At 37.3% G+C, this 22499-nt stretch overlaps 2 protein-coding genes and 1 long non-coding RNA gene across 4 annotated transcripts in view; all 3 read left to right on the forward strand.

Moving 5' to 3' along the window:
- LOC118268102 (phosphatidylinositol 4-kinase beta) overlaps positions 1-3241 on the forward strand; it is a 45244-nt gene extending 42003 nt beyond the window's left edge. For both annotated transcript variants that reach the window (XM_050706583.1, XM_050706584.1), the window contains exons 9-10: positions 22-163; positions 423-3241. In XM_050706583.1, coding sequence (XP_050562540.1) covers positions 22-163; positions 423-604 — 324 coding nt within the window. In that variant the 3' untranslated portion in view covers positions 605-3241. The remainder of the gene's footprint in view (positions 1-21; positions 164-422) is intronic.
- Positions 3242-4839: 1598 nt separating this feature from the next.
- Positions 4840-11603, forward strand: LOC118268544 (ATP-dependent RNA helicase DDX54). The gene is made up of 12 exons (XM_050706586.1): positions 4840-5145; positions 5350-5529; positions 5840-6023; positions 6343-6689; positions 6945-7155; positions 7506-7738; positions 8412-8603; positions 9116-9229; positions 9512-9651; positions 9950-10085; positions 10729-10879; positions 11403-11603. Exons 1-12 carry the CDS (start codon positions 4954-4956, stop codon positions 11576-11578), a joined length of 2256 nt encoding a protein of 751 aa, XP_050562543.1. The 5' UTR covers positions 4840-4953; the 3' UTR covers positions 11579-11603.
- Positions 11604-17655: 6052 nt separating this feature from the next.
- LOC126912756 (uncharacterized) lies at positions 17656-21160 on the forward strand. Its single transcript, XR_007707422.1, has 2 exons — positions 17656-19778; positions 20455-21160. It is a non-coding gene; the product is annotated as an uncharacterized LOC126912756 (long non-coding RNA).
- Positions 21161-22499: the final 1339 nt, after the last annotated feature.

Consider the following 22499-nt stretch of genomic DNA (forward strand, 5'->3'; position numbering starts at 1 on the left):
ATGTTTTTATTTTCCTTTCAGTTGACACAAGAGTTTGTGGACGTGATGGACGGCGAGAATTCCGATATGTTCCAGTACTTCAAGATTCTAATCTTGCGCGGACTCATTGCGGCGCGCAAGCATTGCGACCAGATCATACACGTCGTGGAACTCATGCGCATGGGTGAGTTATCAATATCTTCTATTCACTTTTTTATATCTCTGTTAGAGGTCCTAAGGTGTGCATCAAAATAACTGAATAATCCCTGTGCTGAAATTTGTCTCGTAGTGCGACATTTTACTCTGGGCTGTTGTATTTCCTAAAACTGCACCACACTGTTGAGGGCTGGGTGACAGAATTCTCTTCATTTTCGGTACACGGAGATTAAGATTTGTTCTAGTTGATGATGTTGGTGATATGTAATGTACGTGTGTGTCCGCAGGCGGTCAGTTGTCGTGCCTGCGCAGCAGTAGCGCGGTGTCGTCGTTCCGCGCGCGGTTCCACGTGGGCCGCACGGAGCCGGCGCTGGCCGCGCTGGTCGAGCGCCTCGTGCGGGACGCGCTGCACTCGCTGTCCACGCGCCTCTACGACAACTACCAGTACTACACCAACGGCATCCTCTAGCCGCCTACACTCCTCCTGGCTTCTCTATAGCCCGCTACATTATACCATAAACATTCATCGAGTACAATTGAAAATTGTATGTACGACACTGAAATAGGTCAATTCTACACATTGACTTTTTTGTTCTATTTGATTTGTGTTTATGGTATTGATCTAACGTGTCTATTTTGTCTCACTTTTTCACCCTTTACCGACTCTTACATATAAACATGTAATGGCAAAACCACGCGATTGTAATCCTAGATCTCCTTCATCAGAATTACTCAAGCTTCGTAACGTTTGTTGCCGTATGATTCATTACATCGCACCAGCCCCATACTACGATATATTACTTCGTAGCTGAGCTCTTGTAAAACGAATCAATCGCTTGTTATATACGACATCAGTCAGTATACTGTCGTTGAAGGGTACTTTATTATTTAATTTAGTTACTATTGTCTAGCTTCCTGTATGAGCACCCGCACCTTAGGAAAATTTATAGTTAAATGAAATGAGAAATTCTTAAGTAATATTTGAATTGAATGTGTTATCGCTCTCTTACTGAAACTCATTTTCTCATTATACAGAGTGTTACATGAGAGTTGACATTGATCTTCAATGCATATATTGGTTTAGAAAATTCAAGATTCCCACACTACGTTAACTTGTAAATCATAGCTTACATCACGTAGATTTTGTAAATTGTAGTGCCATAACCCACGGACACACGCTGTACCTTGAAACTTTAGTCTTATTTGCTCAAACATTAACACTCGATCATTCACGAATATTTTTAACCCGTCCACTGTAGATCCCGATAGTGCTTTGTAAAGATAAAAAAAGATTGACAGAATATTTTTCATGTATAAAGGTTACTGTGCAAATAGAATGTTATAAAATTCTAAAATAAAATATGTAAATAATAAAATGAAATTATGATAATTTTCGCAATGAGAAGACTGATTGTTCAGGCATGAAGAGTGGTTTAGATTTAGGTTTCTTAGCCGATTAAATTTAAGTTTTATCCTGTATGTACATTGGAAGTCATGAATGTGAAACGAATGCGGAATGCTAAATTGCTGTTACAGACGTGAATGCGAACGATATGCCAAAGGAATGTGTAAAAATGGCATTGTTTTAGATGTTAATACTTATAGAATAATATGGAAATCGAAAATCTTATTGTTAAATGTCCAACGCTAGATAGACTCAGAGACACCAAAATAAATTAGGTGGATCTATATAACAAATAGATGTTTTATGAATATATCAATGTATGTTTGATGTATGGGGTTATTGTTATTCAGTGTTGTGGGCAGTGTTGCCATTAGGTAGGTAATGGAACCAATATTATTGTACTATTAAACGATGGAGTAAACATTGATTAGAAGTATAATTTGTATCATTGACCTTTCGACATCTTAAAGGTTTCAAAGGGGAGTGAGAATGTTGCCAAATTTTTAACTATAGCAATGACAAGATGTTATATTTTTAAATATGTCCACTCTAATATTCCGATTTTCTCCTCAAAATAAATGACATACTTTAAGTAATGTAATGCAGTATAGACCGGGTTTGCCAGTTTGTTGCATATACATATTTCATGAGAAGTTAGTTATACAATTTTGAAGGTTTCATCATTAAATTCGAACTATTTCTCTTCTGTTGTTGTTACAACTTGTAGTTAAATGACACACACTTATAAACAAACTGGTTGATTCCTGGCTATACTGAGATAGGAACGTCAGTCACAGATATATAATGTTTTTATATCATAATAAAATGCCTGAATATATAGCATGGCAATATCGTCTGGAGGCAAGAATGTATAATACCGTGCATTTTATTTTACGACGTCATATATTTTATATTTATATTTCTTGTATAATAATACGATTGTTAACTAGATTACAGTGTCAAGTTTTAGTTGACACATTATATTTGGGGCCAGTTTACGTCGTTGCTTTGGTTTTTGTTTTATTGAAATGCTAGAAATCAAGCTGTTAGTTAATATTCAACTTGGCTGTTTAACTTGTGGAACATATGCAAGAAAACTGTTGGAGCCAACTGTTTATAGGACATCATGTCTTCCTCCCTTTTATCATCAAATCTTTGTGAACTCCACTTACGTGAATTAGATCTGCATATGAATTAAGCAATAACATGCCTTATTTTAGAATAATTTAAGATTATTTTGCGCTTTTTATGTACTTAGCTCCTTCGCTAGGCGTACAAGATGTAAACTGGCCTTTAACGACGCTATTCATAGTTTTGTATAAATTGCCTCTCAGCTTAAGCTCTAGCCTTAATAAAAACTGTATTTATTACCATTATATTTGTGTGTGGGTGAACTATTATTATTGTCGCATTGGACAAATACATAGTATATAATTGACGTACCTTTAATAATTATATTCATTATAGTCTCATATTTGTTTAAAGTTGAAAATTATAATTATATATTTGTATATAAACGTTTTCGCTTATGGTCAATATTAAATTATTCTGTTAAGAAAATATTGAAAATGTCCGAAACTAAGATAAACTTTCTCCTCGAAATTAATTCGTTATTTATCATCATGTACAGGTAATTGTAAGTAGGTACTCTAACATCTATCGTTTATCTTAATTTTTTAAATATACATAATCATGATTTTTTATGTGGCTTTTATTGTATCGTTTCCTTTGATATCTATTTATATTTTTATATGTAAAAATCAATTGCTGTTACGAACAGCAGCAGTCTTGCTAAAACTCGAGCAAATTTTGGTCTTGAATTATTTGGGGAAGTCCAGGGGAGGTTTTGAAGGTAAGATTGAAGCCGTACGAAGTTTGCCGGGCCAGTAAAGAGAATATAACTTGGTCACGGGGACTTACTGGAAGTTGAAGAACTCCTCTCCCAGGACCTGGAGACAAGTCCATGGTTATTCTTTTCTTTAAAAAATTCGTTGCCCCACTACGATTTTCTCATGTGTCGTGGGTGTGTCTACAAACACACATACACATGACACCCAGATCCGATACAACAATTTGTGAATCATACAATGAGTTATTCCGGGCGGGAATTGAACCGTGATCGTGACAGCCACCACATGACTCTTAACCATTCTATAACTTATCTGATACAAGTGGTTGTTAATTTCGCAATATAATATATGTGTAACTCTGACTCAATCCTTTTAGGAGATAAAAGATAATATCCTTTATCCTATATATAAAAATCTGGCATTTTGTTAAATTTTACAGATTTTTTTAAACAACAAAATAGAAATGACAATGCCAGAATATCTATAGAGCTTTGCCCCACCAAAAAATATATTGTACAGGCATACCAAATGTAGCATTCTATTGCTGCTCTATTAGTGATAACTAAATACAGGATTAAAAGCCTTTAGAGCTTGCGGTTTCTATATAAATCTAAGAACAAAATATTACATTTAGGTTAGGTACCAGTTTAGATTAATTGCAGTTATAATGGTAGAAATAATTAAATTAAGTGCTTTATATTATTACAATGCTATCATAGGGTGTTTAGCTATGAAAGGAAGGAATTTCATCACCAATATCACCTTTAGTAATCCTACTTTTCATTCATAGCCATAACGAAACAACAATGTAAACAGAACAGACAGAGCGAATGTCAAAAAATGACTTTTTGGACATAACTGACACAAGCACGCCAATGACGTTTCGTTACATCTGATCACTTACGTTCAAATACGAAATAATAATTAGAATAAGCATTCATTATAATATATATTATAAAAATAAATAAATTAACTAACAGTATGTATTTATACCAAATTCATATTAAAATCCTTACACATTACATTAATAAATCTTTTTTTATTGAATGACTCGTTTTGTTCCTTGTGCAAGCGTACTAAGAAACGCAGATAGTCGCGATAAATACAGGAAATAGGCCTTGGATTTTTTAGATTCTTTTTATTTCCTAATTTTTATCCGCAACCTTATTAGAATAATAATTAAGTAACCAGGGGTCTTATTTTCATTGCATAATATTGATTAATTTACATTTCTTGTACATTGATGAAATTAAGTGGGGCAGGATCTGGCATTGTCATTTATTTTAATTAAATCAATAAAATAAAGAATCCATAGAATGCAGCATTTGAGTTTACCGATAATCGACTAAATACCTAGAATCGGTCAAAAGCTAAACTTCCATTGTCTATGGTGATATTGTTTGTTTATTAATGTCAATGTCAAAATAAAGTCTGTCAAAGAAACGTCAACGTCAAACAAAATAAAAACACGAGTGTTTCACAAGTTTCACGTGTGTGCATGTGAATTGTGAAATAATTTTATTAGCATGTGAATATTGAATTTTTTATATAAGGTCAGTCAATATGTCTTCTAAAGACAAGGAAGATCATCTTCCGGGTTTTGATGCCTCGGAAGAAAACCCACAAGATGAAACTCCGGGTAATAAGAAGAAAAAGAAAAGTTCTGGTGGGTTTCAGTCGATGGGATTAAGTTTTCCTATACTTAAAGGTATTACAAAACGAGGATATAAGCAGCCGACACCTATACAGCGTAAGGTGAGTGAAAGAAACAGATATTTTGAACTTAACCTCAAAAATTTCATAACAACACTCCATTAAAAACTTTCCTTATTCAATAAACTTCAATACAATCAATTAATAAACGTGTAAAAAGTGATTTAATTACATCATTATAACTGTATTTGTTTGATATATTAAAATACAGATATTTATAATTTGCTGCTTGGTTTTTATTTTCAGACGATACCTCTTGCATTAACAGGCAAAGATGTGGTTGCTATGGCACGGACAGGGTCGGGTAAAACAGCATGTTTTGTCCTCCCTATATTGGAGAAACTTCTGGCTCCAGACACCAAGCCTCTGCCTGGAAAGAACTTTAGAGCTCTCATTTTATCACCAACTAGGGAGTTGGCTCTACAGGTAATGATAATTTTGAAGTTACATATTAATAATAATATAATTTATATAATGAAGTTAAGGAACTAATCTATGTAGCTAACAAATTAACAATGGTAATTGTATGGTTCATGTAATATTCTCTTGGCAAGTTTTTGTGAGGAAGAATGAAAATTACCTCTCCAATTCGTCTAACTCTCTAATTAATACCTTAAAAAGTACTTACTAGTTTAAATTCCTGTATCATTTCGCGTAAGTAGATAAAAAGTAGCATTCAAAGAAAAAACCATCAGCACACCATCTTAGCACTCTATCCTATCTTAATTATTTCTAGACATTAAGATTTGTACGAGAGCTTGGAAAATTCACCGGGCTGTCATCGGCAGCGATTCTTGGTGGAGAGTCAATAGAGCAGCAGTTTAGTGTGATGTCCGGCACGGCACCTGATGTTGTGGTCGCAACTCCTGGACGGTTCCTACACATCTGTATTGAGATGAACTTGAAACTTGATAATATACGTAAGTGTATTACGTATCTATTTATTTTGTGATTTCCTACTTCTTAAGTTCAGCAGTCTTTAATATGAATTATTATAGTTATCGGCTTACTCATGTAACTGTTTGACGAGGAACTGAGCTGTATCAAGCAACTGTACTGGGCGACAATCGCCGCGTTGTGAGTCGTGGTATGCTGTTCATGAATATGACCTTCTCTATGGCTTTAAATTTTCTCAAGTTCCTCGTCAACTAGTAATGCGAGTAAGCCGGTCATAATGCAATTAATTAAGTATGTCTTTGATATTATTGACACTAAATTCTTGATAACATATCTTTACAGAGGTCATAGTATTTGATGAAGCTGATCGCCTTTTTGAGCTGGGTTTCGGAGAACAACTTAGAGAAATTGTCGCCCGGCTACCGTCATCCCGTCAAACCCTGCTGTTTTCGGCGACATTACCAAAGATGTTGGTGGAATTTGCCAGGGCGGGTTTGACAGACCCGACTCTAGTGAGGTTGGATGTAGATTGGAAGTTGCCATCAACTTTGTGGCTGGGTTGGATAGCAGTGAGAGCGGAGTTAAAGACTGCTGCCTTGTTGATTCTCTTGGACAGAGTTCTAACTGCAAAAACACCGCAGGCAGTTGTCTTTGCGGCGACTAAGCATCATGTCGAGTATTTGAACTTGGTAAGTAGATAGTAATTTGTATGATTTCCTTTTAATTCGTTTTTTATATGCATGTACATTATTGCGTATCTTAAAAAATCATTTCAAATAAGTATTTAACCATACAAGTTAGAATCCTTTGTTAGTTATTTAAATCAACCACTTGACCAAAAAGGGCTTGAATTTAGATCAGAGTAACAACGTACATGTTTACATAGTACCTATTTTTACACTTTCACAGACCTTTTCATTAATAATTACTATATTATTTTTCAGATTCTGCAAAAGGCTGGGATATCATCTACATACGCGTACTCCGGCCTCGACCCATCGGCTCGTAAGATAGCTCTCGGTCGCTTCACTAACAAGAAGTGCTCAGTACTAATAGTTACTGATGTCGCCGCTAGAGGTCTCGACCTGCCCGCTCTAGACACTGTCATCAACTACAACTTCCCTGCCAAACCAAAGCTGTTTGTGCATAGAGTTGGTGAGTTTTTGTTTTATTTAACAATAATTACGTGCTTATATAAAACTAAAGCATTTAATTCTACGAGTAATAATGTATTTGTATTTATATTAACATCGAAAGGGATCATTACAACTTGAATAACTTATATTTCCCATGTCACAAAAGGCAGTGTATCTACACCAGCAACCATAATTATTTTAAACTAATTCAATTCCTACAAAATGACAATTCGTTAAGTTTAAAACAAAAAATATGGACCTTGACTAGTTAAAAAGTATCCTATAATGTTAACTCAATTCATGATCTTCCTTTTTCTCTATCGTCCACCACACCAATCACATTATTATAACAATAATACCATCCCTCAGGTCGCAGTGCTCGAGCCGGTCGCGCGGGTCGTGCATTCTCCCTAATAGCACCAGAAGACGTCGCTCACCTCCTAGACCTACAACTCTTCCTCGGAGCAGAACTCATATCTCCCTCCCAAGTCAAAGAGAGGGGGCTGACCTGCCCCAGCGGTGTCTGGGGAGCTATACCCACGTCACAACTTGAGCTGAGACATCAGGACATTGTGGCGTGGGAGAAGAATGTCTCGGAAATTGTGAGTACTGTTTTCTTATTTAAGAATTTTCATGTGTTATAGCCATTCTTCTGTAGCTATGTGTTTGGATCAACTGGAGATAGCACAGTCTTACAAAACACCAGAGTGAAAAAACTCTTGTGTTGTTTTGCATTGTAATTGCGGTTATAGGTTTGTAGTCTGTGGCCTTCTTTATAATTTTTTAATTGTAACGATTAATTCTGGAGATTTTCCTTAGATTACTTATAAAACAACAGATAAAGATAAAGAAAGTTTATTTGCAAATATGGGTTTTTACATTATAATGGTGGTGTTTAGTTACATTGTGAGCTCAGCCATATTTTACCAGGAGGCATAGGAAGCAAATATAAATTAACAAATTATAAAAGTTAAAATTGAAGTTCAAAGATATATTAACACTAGCTACAAATCGCGCGGTTTCACCCGCTCTGCTCGGCTCCTATTGGTCAGGCGTGACGTTTTATAGCCTATAGCCTTCCTCGCTAAATGGTCTAGTCAACAATAAAAGAATTTTTCAAATCGGGCCAGTAGTTCCAGAGATTAGCGCGTTCAAATAAACAGACAAACAAACAATCCAACAAACAAACTCTTCAGGTTTATAACATTAGTAACATTAGAAATAAACAAATATTCAGCAATTTTATCCATACCTAACCATTCACTATATTTACAGGAAGACGCAGCCCGCGTATGTGGTCGGGGTTGGCAGCAATACATAAAGTGGCGCGAGCCTGCCTCAGCCGAGGCGAACAAGCGCGCCAAACTGACCAACTTCCCTGTAGTCGCGCACCCGTTCTTAGTCGATGAGACAGAAAGCGAAGTTGTGGACATGATTGAGAAGATCAAGAATTATACGCCTAAAGGGGTGAGTACATAATGTTTAGTAAATATTTGGTTAGTCGATAATAACGAAAGATCACAAAACCCGTTAATTAATTTGACGACATACATAAATCGTCAAATAAGTAAATTACCTGAATTACTAAATTATTATCACAACATTACATTACTTTTCGGTTTAACCCTTCGTATATCGAACGCAGATCTACGCGACACACAATTTGTTTTCTATTGTTGTCTTATATACGAGAGTTTAACATGTAAAGAATGTTGTTGATATTTACGACTAGCTATCTACTTTTTTTTTGAGGGGGGAAAATCATCCAATTATTTCTCTCGTCTTGGGCGAGGTGAGAGGGAGTGTCAGACTCTTACTGACTAAAAAACCACCCCGTTCCTACTCCTGCTCTGAGCCGGATCCGCGGTAACCAGTTACGTCCGCACTCCGCAGCTCCGGACACTAGCTACCTACTGGAGGTACATACGAATTTCTAGTTAAATATTGTTACAAGTTATTAAAATATGTTTCTGTTTCAGACGATTTTGGAACTGGCCGCTAAGAACGACGCTCCGAGTTATTTGGCTATGAAGAGGAAGAAACAAGTGCACGGCAAGACGGTACAGAAAGTACGGGACAATAAGAAACTGATGGTAAGCAAATACTTATAGGAATACAGTAATAATGACAAAATAATATTCAAATGTTTATACATTTAAGCGTACAATGGGATATAGGGACAGGGAAAGCGACTTTGTTTAATACTATGTAGTGATGAGCTGTAGTTTTATGATAATATGTATACGGTTATTAGTTTTCTTTTAAAGATCATTAAAAGTGCTCACAAAATGAACTACAATTTTATTAAAGTAGGTGCGAAGTGTTAATACTACATATATTGAATTAATTTACAATTGATACGAATTTATTTGTAGGCTGAAGGCGTGTTAGAAGACTCGAGCAACATAAAGCCGAGCCGGCCGCCGAACCAGCCTCCCAAGAAGAAGAAGAAAGAAGTCGTTCGCGATGAGAACTACATCTCACATTACGCCAGTGACCAACATACTGAAATGGGGTAAGTAAACAGCTCTTTGATTGATTTTCAACCTTATTTCTTAGTAATAAAGTCTTTTTTATAGGGCATTTCAATGTAAACGTTAGAATTGGTACCGACTATGTAAGGTCGTACATGGATTTATATAAAACTGATGTAGTTCTATTACACCTAGCTTGCTAGCAAAGTTTTTATTTGTGAACAAAGTAAATTGACACTTACCTTTATAGATTTAGAGTTCATTTTGACTTTTCCGTTATTTTTTTCAGTGAAGTGAAAAGTATTTAATTCTTAAACATTGTTATTTGTCTGTATCCAGTATGGCCGTAAACTTCGCGGTGGGCGCGGCGTCGGCGCAGCTCGAGTTGGCGGCGGACAGCGGGGACGCGGCGCGGGCGCACAAGGCCATGCTGCGCTGGGACCGCAAGCGGAAGAAGATGGTGCATGTCGACCCGGTACGTTAGTCACTGGCTTATATAGCGACGCTATGGAATCAACTGTCGACTGCAGTTGACCTTTAAATCTATAGGAAAATAGTGTACATATTTCTTTATAAAAAATCGGTTTGTGACTCCTATTTATTTGGGTTCTTTATATCCTCTGAACTTGCGTCTTGGATCTAGGAGGGCAGGGGTTGTGTGCCTTCTGTGTCCTTACAGACACGGCGAAATGATGTTTGTGTTGTTTTACGCCGGTTATCTGTGTAACATATAATGGGAAAGTTGGTAATTCAAACAAATTATATCCGATAATTTTTTTATGTTATAAGCCGGTAAACGACTAGACGGATCACCTGATGGTAAATGATAAATGATATTTATTTCTGTAAATAGATTATAAAATAACACTTTTACACGTCAATAAGCAATCGCCGCCGCTCATGGACACCTGAAACATCAGAGCCGTTACAAGTGCGTTGCCGGCCTTTTGGGGGTTAAGAATATAAGGGTTGTTGAGGAATCGGGGATTGGGAAGGGGGATAATTGGGCCTCCGGTAACCTCACTCACACAACGAAACACAACGCAAGCGTTGTTTCACGAGTTCCACCACAAGACTGAGTATTGAAACTGTTTCTAAATAAATGATCTATGTAACAGGACGGCGGTCGCAAGATGATCCGTACAGAGAGCGGGGGTCGCGTGCCTGCCTCGTACCGTAGCGGTCGGTACGACGAGTGGAGGAAGCGAAACGTCGCCGACGCAGGATCCGACGACGAACAGGGACACGATACTAATAGGAAGAAAGCTGGTATGTACACTTTTTTTAATTATTTACTCTGTACGCATAGTATAAGTTTGCTTTACGTTGAATGAGATTAAACGAGAGCGTGTTCGATGCTCTGATTGGCCGGTGCGAATTAACCAACCAATCAATCAGCGCCGAACGCGCTCTGGTTTTCATCTCGTTAATCGTAAAACAAACTCGTACGTAAGCCCTTTGTGAGCTCAGCGATTCACAGTGGATCTTGGCCTCCGATAAATGATTTCGCCATTTCGGTTCTTGGCAGTTTCTCGCTAATTTCTTAGCTCGAAACTCACTCAAATACACATTTTAATTATAAATGCTTATGTAATAGATATTCTTACTGTGTCTTAAAATATTTTTTTACCTTATATCCAATGATATTATTGGATTAATTTTGTTGCGGATTCAATACAATGCATCGAACTTATTTGTTGAGCTACTTTTTGAATAATGTTTGAAATGAAACGAAATTAACAAATAGTAAATATGAGCTTGATAATAATACAATATATTATTCTCCTCACAGCTTCAGAATTCAGACCGCACTGGGTGAAACACAACGAGCGCATCGCCAAGAAATCGGCGGAGGGCAAGTCTAAGGAGTTTAAGAACAAACAACAGATCGTGAAGGAAAGAATACGCAAAGAGAAGATCAAACAGAAACTCAAGTACAAGAATAACAAGAAAAAGAAGAGGAAATAAACATAAATAAATTGATTTATTAAGATTACAACGTTTTATTTGTAATAAAAAAACTATTTTCCATATAAAGTATCTTGGACGCTGAACAAAGAGTGTCCCAAGCTTTGAAGGTTCTTCCTCGCCCATATTTGCTATTTTACAATATAAAACAACTACATATACAACATAAGAATAATATTAAAAAAAACTGCCTCCTTATTGGTCGATAAAATGTTTGTAGGAGGGATTACCTAATTTGATTGGTCGAAAACCACGCGCCACTACGAATTTCGTGCTCTAATTGGCTAATGCAAAGTCCTTCAACACCGGTAGCATTACAATGACCAAAACAAACTTTCAAATATTACGATATTATGAATTTAAGAGGACCTGTTTTTTAGTTAATTGATGTTGCGGTCGTGTTTGAGAAATCGAGAGACATTCATCATACAAATAAATATGGAATTGAATTCATCAATACGTTCTGTTATTAAAAAAAAAACTTGAATGATGCCCCCACGTTGTCTGTAGGTATTCGTAAATTCAATATACAGCTTATATAATTGCTTACTTGTTTTATTTAAGTAGGGACTAGTCTGTTAATATACTCTTTTTAGGATGGGTTTTCTAGACTTCTTGTAATACCTAATTATATAATAATATGATCCTATGATTTATATTATACCTAACTTGGAACATGATACCAACATTCATTTAATGACCTATGTTTACCGAAATAAATATACCTAGATAATTATACAGTTTGTCATGAATTCACCTTGCTGAACGTAATTAAAGTTATATTTAACTACCGTTTATTTTTTACGATCACTTAAATAGTCATATCATTTTATACGTGTAGGTAGTATTTGTTTCCGTCCGGTTCATGTGTCAAGATCATTGCCAAACCTGAGTAGGTAGTAAAACGTTTACTTAATATGAAGTAGGCAACATGTAGAACGCGAAATTAATTGCGCAAGGTACCATAATGTCAAGTTCAGAGCGTTTGTAATGCGCGCAAAATATGCAAGAACTGGTCAAGTTTAGTATGAATATTCGGCTGTTTCTTTTTTGTTTGTATGGTGACTTGTTGTAAAATACGTTGTAGTTGTATTTTAATATTTTTATGGAGTGAATGGACGAGTAACTAAACGTACGCTCTAAAATGGCATGCTTTTATGTAGGAAATCATCCAGGTCATCATAATGCTTACCCTTTTCATAGGTAGGTAGATACACCTACTTACCAACCTAATACCAAAGATAATGCTCCCATTTCAAGAAATGAAAGTGGCCACGTAGTTATAAATAAATTTATTTTAATTTCAACCATGAGACTAATTACGGACAGTCTCTTCTTCAACTTCAGACGCAAAAACATTATACCTAACCGGTTTTCCCGCAATGAATAAATTTATTAATAATTCCATATTTTTATAATCAATAAACTTTTCATGTTATACTTAATAAATATTAAAAGGAGATTCCACGTGTTTGTTTTGAATAACGAAGATTATTACTTGTGCAAAAGTGGGTATTTACTTGAGGGAAAGGAAATACCAATACCTATAGTTTTATTTTTTTTGAGGGGTGGAAGGCGAGGCGAGAGGGAGTGTCAAACCCTTACTGACTCAAAACCACCCCGTTCATACTCCTGCTTTTTGAGCTGGAGCCCCGGTAAGCCCGCTAGGTACCTATATAGGTTAGGAACATATTTTTTATACAATAGCTCTTGAGAATTCAAGATTGTTTTCCTTAGATATGCATTTATGTATCTAGTTACTTAGAATAGTTATTTCTCTTATAATTTGTACCCACTTAACCTGTTACCTTGTGGTGGGTATTTTTCTATCTATGCTACTTACCCATGAACATAAATATGTAGATATAACCTTTTTAGTGTTGAAGCACAGGTTGAAGTGCGAACGAGACTTAGTTAATATCGGTAAACTATGGCAACTTTACCGGGCCCTTGGCAACTTTACCATACTATAGGTATTCGGTATAAACTCATTTATCTAAAAATCTACCCACTAGAATTCCGTTTTGTAATAGAAGTATTTTTTAGACAATAAAAGGAAATCTATACATATACATATAATAAAATCGTAGAAAAGTGCTGTCTGTACATTGAAAATAAAAATAAAAAAAATAGCAGGGGTTATTGTTATGTCGATGTCGAACCCAAAAATGTAATTAACTTTTTTTTTGTCTGTTTGTCTGTTTGTCTGTTTGTCTGTTCGTCTGTGCGCGCTAATCTCAGAAACGGCTGATCCGAGTTGGATGCGGTTTTCACGAATATATTGTGGGATGCTTAAATTTACATTTAGTGTTTGTTTCATGTCAATCGGTTCATAAATAAAAAAGTTATGTCAAATTAAAGAATCACGTCGAACATTCTATGCTTATACCATTAATCTCCGCAACTATTTGACGGATTTGGTTGAAATTTGGTACAGATATAGTTTAGAACCTTAGAAAGGACATAGATATATTTTTATTTCAAAAATCAAAAAATAAAAATAAGAAATAAATTATTTATAAATAATTCTATGTCGATCGTTACACGACTTCGGTTCATGTTATTGTTTTAATTTATCGAAAAAAAGTAAATAAATAGTAAAAAGGTATGAAAAAAATAATATCAATATAATAAAACATTTAGTACAAAGAAAATGCTATAACGGAGTATAGATAATTCTATGTCGATCGTTACACGACTTCGGTTCATGTTATTGTTTTAATTCATCGAAAAAAGTAAATAAATAGTAAAAAGGTATGAAAAAAATAATATCAATATAATTAAACTTTTAGTACAAAGAAAATGCCCGAACGGAGTACATAAATACATAATTCAAGTTGTCTTTATCCTCGATAGATGGCGTTGGGATCGAAATAGATCGCGCTATGGTTTCGTTACATTCATTTGGTTGGGTATCGGCCGAGCGCTTCGGTACTATCGTAGAAAAAGTGTATTATCAGTCGTATGATTATTTGTCTGTAGTGGTCCTGCTGTTTCGTATATTCTAAATTGGTTTCGTTGTATTTGTCAATTAATAAGTTTATTTGTTGGGTTTTCCTGGTTTTTTGGTTAAACTATTTAACGTAGGTTTAGTTTGATATCGATTATTAGTAGTTACTGTAGTTAGTAGAGATGGGTTGTAACAGGTTAAACACTATATCTGTTATAACTGTTACTGTTACATAAAAATAACAGATCCAAATATCTGTTACTAAATAACAGCCTGTTATTATTGTACGGACGATAAAACGTCTTCTTTATCTAGTACTCTTTAAAACCGAAAATCGTATAGAAAATAGATATAAAAGAGCATTTTTATTTATGTCGTCCAGTTACTACTACAAATATCAAGCACTTAACTTTTTTTAAGTTATCAATTCTTATTAAATTGCAATTATTTTGAAAAAACTAAATTTTCAAATAAAAAAATTAAATAAAATTATAAATTGTAATTATTTTGAAACAACAAAATTTTCTCAGTCAATCAATTTCAGTCAATTTTAGTTAAAACTGAAATTGCCATAGAGAAAATAAAATAAATTATACGTATTTTTTAAAATGGTCACTGGTCAGGCCTTATAACACTTGACAGGTAATGCAACTAAATATAGAAGTCACTTTTTCCTTACTATTTGTTCTTGCAAGACCACCGACTATATTTTAGGACTAATAAATACTAGGTGCTTCTCTTTTTAGCGTCGTTTAATCGCTTTAGTAAGAGTGAGAAGTAAACATGTTCCGAAATAAATAATAGGTGTGTCTCTTTTCGCAAAGGTCATTCATTAATGAGGAAAAGAGAGAGATTGAATACGCATGTACAACAAAGTAACAGCCGTACGTAAGTAACCTATGGTATTGGTAACAACTAACAGTCGGTTTGTGTAAGGACTGTTACAATGAATAATAGTAATAGCCGTGGTAACAGGATTTGAGGGTCTGTTATTAAATTAACAGATAAAATATGTTGGCAGTAACAGTTGTTGTTAGTTATTTGTAGATATCTGTTACTTTTATCGGTTACGATAAATATGCCTCACTCCTAATTAGTAGTTACTGTAGTTAGTTTTTTTAATAAAATTGTAAGGCTAATTTTTTTTTTAATTAGATTAGATTTAAGTCGTTTCTTTTAAATTATTTAGTTTAAGCTTGGTTATTATAGCATAGAGGATAGGTTGTAATATAGTTTCTTTTTTAATTGTTATAAATTCGTAATTCGTAGCTTTCTTTAGTTTTAAGTTAGTTTAAGTCCGTTTTTAAACTATTTTTTCAATGCCCTAAGTGAGTATACATCTATTAAATTCAAACGCAGAGCTCATTATGTTGATTTTTGAAGAGTTCCCTGGAATATCTTCCACATCTCATTTTTGAAGAGATCCCGCGAGATCGGGAACTATGTGGTTAAAACCAAAAATTTGCCGGAAGTCACTATTCCACGCGAACGAAGTCGCGGGCAAAAGCTAGTATTTACTATATTTTGCGTAGACGTAAGACTGCTATTATGCCAGTCATGGCCGTCACAATGTATGCGTGAAAATGAGCTAAAAGTTAGTTGTTCCTAAATTGTGCTTACAAAGCCTTAACTATTTGTCACAGGTGAGTGAAATTTTGATCTTGTATGTATATTATAGTTGGGATTACTGTTGTAATGTCAGCAATTGCTTTTTCTTTAATTTATTGATAAATAATCGCTTCGGTAATGTTGACACAGGTTAGGTAAAGTTGCCACGGCCTGCTTTGTGGCAACTTTACCTACAGTTAGGGTTGGCAATAAATGATTTTTTCTTGTTTGTGTGTATGTAACCATTTTCGAATACCTAAATTTCACAGCATAATAGTGAATATCCTGGATGATAAGATATAATGTATTTAATAATACCTTTTGTTTTACAGCCAAAATGGCTCCCATGAAACAAAACCGCAGAAAACTCGGAGCTAGACACTATAAAAATTATAGGGAAGTGATGTTAAAATTAGCTATGGAGATAGTGAAGTCATAAAATTAAAAAGTCAAGGATTAAACATTATTTTGTAGCCTTTTTTACAATTTTAAACATAAATACTTAAAATTTTAGGACTTAATTTAGTTTAAAAGTGAATAATATTTATGTTAGAAATTTGTGCGTTTTTTTACTTTAGGATTTAGGTTTATTAATTTTTTTTTTAAATATACATGTCATAAAAAAGTTCCTCCTTTTTTGACAACCCCGAGCGTAACAAATTATTTGTATGTAAATTACGATGAAACCCGTGGCAACTTTACCTACTGTCTGTGTAGCCGTTATCTTTATAGATTTCCTCATACTGTTTGCATTTTAATACGAAGTAGTCCTAGATGAAGCCCTCTGTACCTCAACAACTCTTCAATATGCAATACACGATGAATACGGCGCGTAGGTAAAGTTGCCAAAAATTTGGTATCTTTACCCATGTTGTTTTTTCTTTACTACGGCTAAAATAAGTGTTTGTATATAATGACGATTACGGTAAAGTGAGCCAGATAGACTACAATTCTAAATATATAGTTTTGGTTTCTATGCGTCTTATGGTTAAAAATATATTTCATGTTTTGTTCTAAAATATGGTAAAGTTGCCATGTTTTACGGTACCTACTCTGATTCCCAATTTTTTGTTCTTATTTCTATTCTAATTATTGTTTTTATTGCTCTTACCGTCTTTTTAAGGTTTTATTATTTGGTTTGTCTCCGATTATTACTAGTAATTTTGAATCCAATTAATGGTTGCATACCTGACTTTGGTTTAATTTGTATACTACAAGGTATAATGCATGTTTTGCTTTTTTTAATAAAGACAGCCAGACCCGAAACAATTTTTGGATTAGGTACACAAAGAGTTCTCCGTGCGGGAACCGAACCCGCTACCCGTAGCGCGGCAGCCAATTGCCCAGCCACCGCGCTAACCGTGTAGTCAAATATTTATGTATACATACTTAGTCCACGATCGATGTGAAATACGTGCCTATATGAAGATATACGTAATAGGTACATAACTTACACTTGGTACCTACACGACGGCAAAGGTTAATATAATAGGTTAATAATTAATAATAATGTCGTCCGCAAGGCAGCTTGTGGCGAGCTGTTGGGCAGTGGCGACCCCACGGACCTGACTCCCGGGAGAGGCCCTACTTTTTAACTCCGGTTAGTACTCGTGACTATCCGGAGTGGCCTCTCCTACCTCACTCTTGCCTTAATCGGCTGGTTTGAGTGGAGATTCGCAAGAGTGGAGTTGCCTTCAGCTCCACTTGGGGGAAGGACGTATCCCAGTAAGATGCTGGTAGGGGTCTTGACCGTACTTCCGGGATTGCTCTGATAGCCGTGGGATGCCCCCCCTTCCTCAAGCAGCTCAACGGATGTTGCTTCCCTTGTCGCTACATGCTAGCGGCCGTTTCCGGGGGCCCACTATTGAGTTTGCGAGTCACCCCCTGCCTGTTTATCCGTATGTATCAATATTGGTCAGGGGCAGGGGCCATAGTCCCCATAGTTAACCGGTTAACTATTCCACAGCCACCCACACCCATATCCCTATCATTTCCTTTTACCATATCTCGCAATAGTCCTGCATCAACCGGGGATTGTCCTTTGGTGTACTTCCATAGTGCATACAGGGATAATCGCCGGCTGATGTCCCATTACATTTAGATCAAAATTGTTCAACGGGCCTCTGCGAGTTGGGTTCGGCCCCTCGTACGCCTTCCAAAGGTCCGGGACCCTGTGGTCCCGAGATTATGTAAAGAACAGACATAATAATAATAAGTCCGCAAGGCAGCTTGTGGCGAGCTGTTGGGCAGTGGCGACCCCACGGACCTGACTCCCGGGAGAGGCCCTACTTTTTAACTCCGGTTGGTACTCGTGACTATCCGGAGTGGCCTCTCCTACCTCACTCTTGCCTTAATCGGCTGGTTTGAGTGGAGATTCGCAAGAGTGGAGTTGCCTTCAGCTCCACTTGGGGGAAGGACGTATCCCAGTAAGATGCTGGTAGGGGTCTTGACCGTACTTCCGGGATTGCTCTGATAGCCGTGGGATGCCTCCCCTTCCTCAAGCAGCTCAACGGATGTTGCTTCCCTTGTCGCTACATGCTAGCGGCCGTTTCCGGGGGCCCACTATTGAGTTTGCGAGTCACCCCCTGCCTGTTTATCCGTATTTTTCAATATTGGTCAGGGGCAGGGGCCATAGTCCCCATAGTTAACCGGTTAACTATTCCACAGCCACCCACACCCATATCCCTATCATTTCCTTTTACCATATCTCACAATAGTCCTGCATCAACCGGGGATTGTCCTTTGGTGTACTTCCATAGTGCATACAGGGATAATCGCCGGCTGATGTCCCATTACATTTAGATCAAAATTGTTCAACGGGCCTCTGCGAGTTGGCTTCGGCCCCTCGTACGCCTTCCAAAGGTCCGGGACCCTGTGGTCCCGTGATTATGTAAAGAACAGACATAATAATAATAAGTCCGCAAGGCAGCTTGTGGCGAGCTGTTGGGCAGTGGCGACCCCACGGACCTGACTCCCGGGAGAGGCCCTACTTTTTAACTCCGGTTGGTACTCGTGACTATCCGGAGTGGCCTCTCCTACCTCACTCTTGCCTTAATCGGCTGGTTTGAGTGGAGATTCGCAAGAGTGGAGTTGCCTTCAGCTCCACTTGGGGGAAGGACGTATCCCAGTAAGATGCTGGTAGGGGTCTTGACCGTACTTCCGGGATTGCTCTGATAGCCGTGGGATGCCTCCCCTTCCTCAAGCAGCTCAACGGATGTTGCTTCCCTTGTCGCTACATGCTAGCGGCCGTTTCCGGGGCCCACTATTGAGTTTGCGAGTCACCCCCTGCCTGTTTATCCGTATTTTTCAATATTGGTCAGGGGCAGGGGCCATAGTCCCCATAGTTAACCGGTTAACTATTCCACAGCCACCCACACCCATATCCCTATCATTTCCTTTTACCATATCTCACAATAGTCCTGCATCAACCGGGGATTGTCCTTTGGTGTACTTCCATAGTGCATACAGGGATAATCGCCGGCTGATGTCCCATTACATTTAGATCAAAATTGTTCAACGGGCCTCTGCGAGTTGGCTTCGGCCCCTCGTACGCCTTCCAAAGGTCCGGGACCCTGTGGTCCCGAGATTATGTAAAGAACAGACATAATAATAATAAGTCCGCAAGGCAGCTTGTGGCGAGCTGTTGGGCAGTGGCGACCCCACGGACCTGACTCCCGGGAGAGGCCCTACTTTTTAACTCCGGTTGGTACTCGTGACTATCCGGAGTGGCCTCTCCTACCTCACTCTTGCCTTAATCGGCTGGTTTGAGTGGAGATTCGCAAGAGTGGAGTTGCCTTCAGCTCCACTTGGGGGAAGGACGTATCCCAGTAAGATGCTGGTAGGGGTCTTGACCGTACTTCCGGGATTGCTCTGATAGCCGTGGGATGCCTCCCCTTCCTCAAGCAGCTCAACGGATGTTGCTTCCCTTGTCGCTACATGCTAGCGGCCGTTTCCGGGGGCCCACTATTGAGTTTGCGAGTCACCCCCTGCCTGTTTATCCGTATTTTTCAATATTGGTCAGGGGCAGGGGCCATAGTCCCCATAGTTAACCGGTTAACTATTCCACAGCCACCCACACCCATATCCCTATCATTTCCTTTTACCATATCTCACAATAGTCCTGCATCAACCGGGGATTGTCCTTTGGTGTACTTCCATAGTGCATACAGGGATAATCGCCGGCTGATGTCCCATTACATTTAGATCAAAATTGTTCAACGGGCCTCTGCGAGTTGGCTTCGGCCCCTCGTACGCCTTCCAAAGGTCCGGGACCCTGTGGTCCCGAGATTATGTAAAGAACAGACATAATAATAATAAGTCCGCAAGGCAGCTTGTGGCGAGCTGTTGGGCAGTGGCGACCCCACGGACCTGACTCCCGGGAGAGGCCCTACTTTTTAACTCCGGTTGGTACTCGTGACTATCCGGAGTGGCCTCTCCTACCTCACTCTTGCCTTAATCGGCTGGTTTGAGTGGAGATTCGCAAGAGTGGAGTTGCCTTCAGCTCCACTTGGGGGAAGGACGTATCCCAGTAAGATGCTGGTAGGGGTCTTGACCGTACTTCCGGGATTGCTCTGATAGCCGTGGGATGCCTCCCCTTCCTCAAGCAGCTCAACGGATGTTGCTTCCCTTGTCGCTACATGCTAGCGGCCGTTTCCGGGGGCCCACTATTGAGTTTGCGAGTCACCCCCTGCCTGTTTATCCGTATTTCAATATTGGTCAGGGGCAGGGGCCATAGTCCCCATAGTTAACCGGTTAACTATTCCACAGCCACCCACACCCATATCCCTATCATTTCCTTTTACCATATCTCACAATAGTCCTGCATCAACCGGGGATTGTCCTTTGGTGTACTTCCATAGTGCATACAGGGATAATCGCCGGCTGATGTCCCATTACATTTAGATCAAAATTGTTCAACGGGCCTCTGCGAGTTGGCTTCGGCCCCTCGTACGCCTTCCAAAGGTCCGGGACCCTGTGGTCCCGTGATTATGTAAAGAACAGACATAATAATAAATAATTAATAATTAATAATTAATTTAATAGGTTAGGTTAGTACCTACTTGTCTTAACAATGCAGAACAATGGGTTTCAGTAGATTGGTAGCTAGAAGTACTACCAAGACCTAGACATTTTTCTTTGCATTGTGTGGATGACATTGAGTTATAGGTGGTACCTACCTAATTTTCCCTAGAACGGACTTATTATGAGCCTAGGTAGGTAATATTATTATTTATTAATGATCACGTGGTGGCAGGTGGTTAGTTACCTACCATGTTATATTTATAAAAAAAAGAATGAAAGAAGCAGCAATTGAATAAAATTGTCGTTATTATTTTAATTAGGTTCCTATTTTCTAGAATTATCTAGTCTAAATAGGGCTGCCAACATTTTTTTGTCGACATAAATACTTAGTATTTTTTTCAAACGTGATCTAAAAATATAGAATTTTAGTAGGGCATTCCTTACAAAACATATGAGATTTGCATTTTATCAGTGATTTTTATGGATAACGAAAATACGAATTAAAAGAAATACTACCTATTTCTTTTACATTGTTTATCTATAATTTTGGTTTGAACACGCTAATCTCTGAAACTACTGATCTGATTTGAGTTGAAAATTAAAAAAATCTTAACAAAATATCTGTATTATGAACACGCATCAAATCTTCAAAATATATTGTTTGATTTGAATAAATAAATACGTAAAATATAGATATTTTTGTATTATTTTGTTTAAGCAAAGGGCATCCGAAATAAAGTATAGTTGGCAAACCTAGTTGTAGAGACCATCCATCCATCAGTCTGTTTCTAGGTCATCGGATAAGTTATTAAGAAAGAAGTTCCTAGTATCTATCTACATGCACTTGAATACAAAGAAACTCGATGGAATTTCGCATAAAAAGTGAATTAACAACTCCATAATAAATCCTTGGTTGACATGAGGACAAGTGGCGAGGTGAACTTTTTATTTAAGTAGATGTCGGTTCTATGATAAATGTTCTGATTAAGTAATAATTCTTCCTTATTAAGAAGTAGTAAAACTATGATTAGGTAATAAATCACATGTTAATGTATTAATGATTAAGTGCATACATATACATACAGGTTTATTATTATTTTGTGTCAAATTATTAAATGTTAAATGTATAGGAAACGGGTAGGTTATACAATATACGAAGTTATTTTCAAAAATATTCTAAATATTTTCCTTCACTAAGTTGAAAATATTTTACATACTTCTCTGTCTTCTTTTTTGGTGACGGAGAAATCCTTATATGTACCTAAAGGAAGACGCCTTTATAAGTTTCGAGAGAAGGACTTGAGAGTGTGAGTTCTATATATGTAGGTACCATAAAGCAAA

Source organism: Spodoptera frugiperda, chromosome 29 (assembly GCF_023101765.2).
Source record: "Spodoptera frugiperda isolate SF20-4 chromosome 29, AGI-APGP_CSIRO_Sfru_2.0, whole genome shotgun sequence".
Taxonomy (NCBI): domain Eukaryota; kingdom Metazoa; phylum Arthropoda; class Insecta; order Lepidoptera; family Noctuidae; genus Spodoptera; species Spodoptera frugiperda.